At 46.2% G+C, this 4,252-nt stretch overlaps 1 protein-coding gene across 3 annotated transcripts in view; it reads left to right on the top strand.

Annotated features, from left to right (window-relative positions):
- The first annotated feature begins 34 nt into the window (after nt 1-34).
- APOO (apolipoprotein O) overlaps nt 35-4,252 on the top strand; it is a 57,758-nt gene continuing 53,540 nt past the window's right edge. The window contains exon 1 of one of the 3 annotated variants that reach the window (XM_033411452.2): nt 35-279. In XM_033411452.2, coding sequence (XP_033267343.1) covers nt 271-279 — 9 coding nt within the window. In that variant the 5' untranslated portion in view covers nt 35-270. Of the gene's footprint in view, nt 280-4,057; nt 4,192-4,252 lie in introns of those variants that run through there. The other 2 variants (XM_004283082.3, XM_033411450.2) reach the window with 2 other exon arrangements.

Genomic DNA, 4,252 nt, shown 5'->3' with positions numbered 1-4,252 from the left:
AACCGCCGGCGCAGGGGTGGAGCCTCTGAGAGGCGGGGCTTGCGTTCGCTCGCCGCTCGAGGCGCGACGCGCTGCAGCTCAACGTCGCGGTTTCCAGCCGAGGCTTCCTAGCTAAGCCTTGGCCGGATCGAATTGGCTGTACGGTCGTCACCCGCACCGCGGCCCGTTTGCGTCGGAGGAATCGGGCCCTAGCCGGCCGCCGTAGCCACCTCTCTGTAGTGGGCGGGTCAAGGCCGGGTGACCCCCGCCGGAGACGCCGCTGCCAGAGACATGTTCAAGGTGAGAGAGTGGAGCCGGGTCACAGCTGTCACCTCCCCTTCCCGGCCTCCCGGACCCCCCCCCCCCCCGCGCTCTAGTGGGCCTCTCCGGGGACCAGGCCCGGCTCGCCCCGAGGTTTTTCCCGCCTCCGGGCCGGCTGCGTCCCGGCCCCGCAGTTCATTCAGCGGTCCGCTTGGAGCGAGGCGCTGCCGGACTGAGGCGTGAGACCCGGGGGTGGGTGGGTGGGGCCCTTTGGGTTGTGCTTTCGTGAATAAAACACTTAAAAAATTAAAGTACAAAGTATCCACCCTCCGTTTGGTGCCCTCTTGGGTTCGTGAGTAGGGTTAGGCCACCTCAGGGCACTGCGAGGTTCGGTTCTGGTTGCCTGACAAGGTCAGGTTTCAGAACCTGGTGTATGAATGGGGGAGGGTCACCTTCAGAGAAGCTGCTGCAGGAGGTCGGGGAGGCTGGCATGGGAATGGCTGGGTGAGAGGGAGAAGTTGGAACTTCTCTGCCATTTCCAGTGAACAGTATATAGTATGGATAGGTCAGCTCCCTTCTTTACATTCTATGAACTCGTGTACTTTGAAAGAAATACACTTTTACAGGGAAGACTGTTTCGAAAATCTGTACACATGAAGGTGTTATTCTCCTAGTTTTAAAAAAAGTAAATGATATTTTCTATCATGAAAAACAAATCACAGGCTACTAGAAAGGAGTCTACAAATCGAGTCTTGAAGAAGCAGTGCACCCATAAAATATTGCTAATGAAATCTCAGAATTGCACTACTCATTTAAAAGTCTTATTGAGCTTCTGCAATGTGCTTTGGGTGCATTAGGACAGACAATAAAATCAGAACATGGATTTGGCCATCCAGTCCTGGCATTGCCACTTTCTAGCTGTGTCACCTTGGACAAGTCACTTAACCTCTCTGAGCCTGTTTTCCCATTGGTGAAGTTGGGGAAATAACATCTACCTCTTAGGGTTGTTATAAGGAATAAGTTAGTATGTGTTAAGCACTTGGAAGAGGTCCTGGCACATAGAAGTGACATCCAAGTATTTGCTTTTATTTTGTTTTCAGGCAGCTCACCGTTTAGTTAGGACAACAGATCCTGTAAGAAACTTGGTTCATTTGATAAATTTTTGTTGAACATCTATTATGTGCTAGGAGCTTGGCGCAGCTTTAAGGTTGGAACAGCAAAGGATATGCTGTGATCAGTTTATATGGCTATCAATGTACTGTGGTAGTAAAAAGAGCAGGAATCTGTCTTACCAGGGGTTTGTGGTTATTGGCCCTTCAGAGGGTCTGTGAATAGCATTCAGGAGGTCCCTGAACTCTGAGGGGAAAAATGCTCTTTTTCACTAATCTTTCACTGCAGTTTAGCATTTCCTTCAGTTATGAATGTAGGTAACTGTTTGTTATCTATTTCCAGATAACGACCTTAAAACAACAATGATTTATTATTTCTCACCATCTATAGGTTGGCTGGGCAGTTCTGCTGGCATCTCCCAGTGGCTGAATTCAGCTGGTGCTAGACTATGAGGTGGACTTAATACCATATCGGTGGGTCTAGGGCCCCTCAGTGTGGCCATCTTGGGCTTCCTAACATGGTTACTGGGTTCCAAGAAGGCTAGTCCTGATGCTAAACACCTGCTTGCACCACATTTGTTGGTGTCATAATGAGTCGTATGACCAAGCCTAGAATCAATGTGGTGGGGGACTACACAGAGCATGGATGTGAGGACATGTGGTTGATTGGGAGCAATTCATTTAATAAGCTACTACAGCAACAAACTACAGTAGTATTAGCAGTACCTGTCACCAGTCGAAGTTAACAGGACCAGTGCATGTCACAGACATTTTCATGTCACATTACGGTTGTTGCAGATCTCCAAATATCATTTATGCTCATCACTACATCAAAGTTATAGTAGTTATGACTCACTACTAGGTCTTTTTAGTATTAATGAGCTAATAAAGAAGCACATATTACTGTATCAGATTTTGGGTCTTAAAAACAATTATATTGCACTATAATTGGCATTTATGCAATTAGAAGCATTATTTTGAGAAGGGGTCCATAGGGCTCACTAGACTGCCAAAGAGGTCTATGGCACAAAAAAGGCAAGGAACCCCTGGGGACTTCAGGGGAGACAAGTTTTGAGAGACAGGAGTTCCTCAGGTGGATGAGCTGGGGAACAGCAGCAGTGGTACTCCATTGAGGAAGTGCCAGTAGCTCAGCTGTGCTGTATCAAGGGAAAGCTAAAGGGAGCTGAAATTGTTGAGATATGTGCTTTGAGTAGAAAAACTCACGACAGACCTTGGTGGATACCAAAATGTAAGGATGAGGAAGAGGAAGAGGGGAGGCCAGAGATTTTCGAGAAGCAACTTTTGATAAGTAGAAGTAGGAGCACAAGAGTGATGTTTAGAAAATTAAGGGAGGAAAGTTTCAAGGACAGGCTTTGTTAAGGTGCTTCCAGTTGGGGAAACCCAATTGCTTAAATAGTAAGGAAAATTATCTCACAAAGTCCAGAGGAAGGGTGGACTCTGGTGGGTCAACGATGTCCTCAAGGTCCCCATCTCTTTTCTTGGCTTTCCGAAGTAAGATTGGTTCCCCTTATGGTTGCAAGATGACAGCCAGTAACACATGCTTTCCCATCCACTAGAGCAAGAGAAAGAGAGAGGACAAAATTCCCAGACTTGGATTACACTCTTCAGTCTGATTGGACCAGCGCCCCTGACCCAATAGCCAGTGCCAGGGGAATGCCACGCCCTGATTGGCTTAGACTAAACAGAATCAGCTCAGAATGGGATCACTACATTAATCACCTGGGAGAGAAATGAATCCATGAACACAGTGGGGGCATGGAGACTAGATGTGCAACGACAATGTCTATTACAGAAAGATGAGTTAGATGGGTTTGGAGAAGTGTTCACTGTTTTGGGCAATTTGGTTGGAAGGCTTTCACAATGTTTATACATGTAGGTTTACTGATGGAAGTGAAAGCTAGATTAATATGGGTTGGTAGCTGAAATATGAGTAAATGGGATTTATAAGCTTGACTGTCAAGGGAAGGAGGGAGAATATAGTAACTAGAGGGACATGTTTGGTCAAGATTCTAGAGTTGTTTTGTGGTTGTTCCAGTATTCAAGATTTGGCAATGTTTATGGCCTCGGGAGGAATGTAGGGAGGGAACTTTTATAAAAGAGAATTCCTTAGCTTTGAAAAGGAGGAGAGATAGTCCCTTCCACCTGTGAGATGGAAGGGAGCGAAGGATGGCAGTAATTGTAGACTAGTGGTTCTCATCTGGATGGTATCACCTGCCTCGAGCGTGTTTTAGAAACTTGGTTCGTTCTTCACATCTTTAATTTAGTTGTGTTGAACATTCATATGCTGAAATATAACGCTTATAAGTCTCTCCTTTTTGTTCTCCATTGTGTTACCGTCAAATTAATATATGGGTCTCTTTTTTTTTTTGGACTTATGTATGTAGGTGGGTGATGAATTTTACTTCAAGATAGCAAGAGTTACTTAGAAAATTATTTGTCATAAAATGGCGGTGTCAGGTCTAGTAGGTGAGGACCAGTGCTTCTCAAGCTTTCATGTGCATGCGACTCTTGTTAAAATGCAGATTCTGATCCAGGAGGTCTGGGTGGGGGCCTCAGAGTCCTCATTTTCTAACAAGCTCCTGGGTGATGTAGATGCTGCTCGTCTCCTGTCATAGTAATATGAATAGTAAGGACTGAGGCAAACTGGTAGATGAATGGTTTCTTGTGTTTTCCAGGTGAGAGATTTTATGAGTGTGGTGGGATTTGGAAGAGGCATTGACCAAAGAACAAAAAAGATAAGTGAGAGGCTTTGAGGGCGCTGCTGAGAACTGCTACTGGCCGTCTTTCGTGATCGCAGCCCGGGAGTGGGGCTGAGCACATGGTAGGGCTTGATCAGCTTGGGTCAACTAGGACTGGAGGGCAGAAGAGTTAATAGTATAGGT

This window comes from Orcinus orca, chromosome X (genome assembly GCF_937001465.1).
Source record: "Orcinus orca chromosome X, mOrcOrc1.1, whole genome shotgun sequence".
Classification (NCBI taxonomy): domain Eukaryota; kingdom Metazoa; phylum Chordata; class Mammalia; order Artiodactyla; family Delphinidae; genus Orcinus; species Orcinus orca.
The sequence above is the reverse complement of the archived record's forward strand: the minus strand, read 5'-3'. Positions and strand labels throughout refer to the sequence as shown.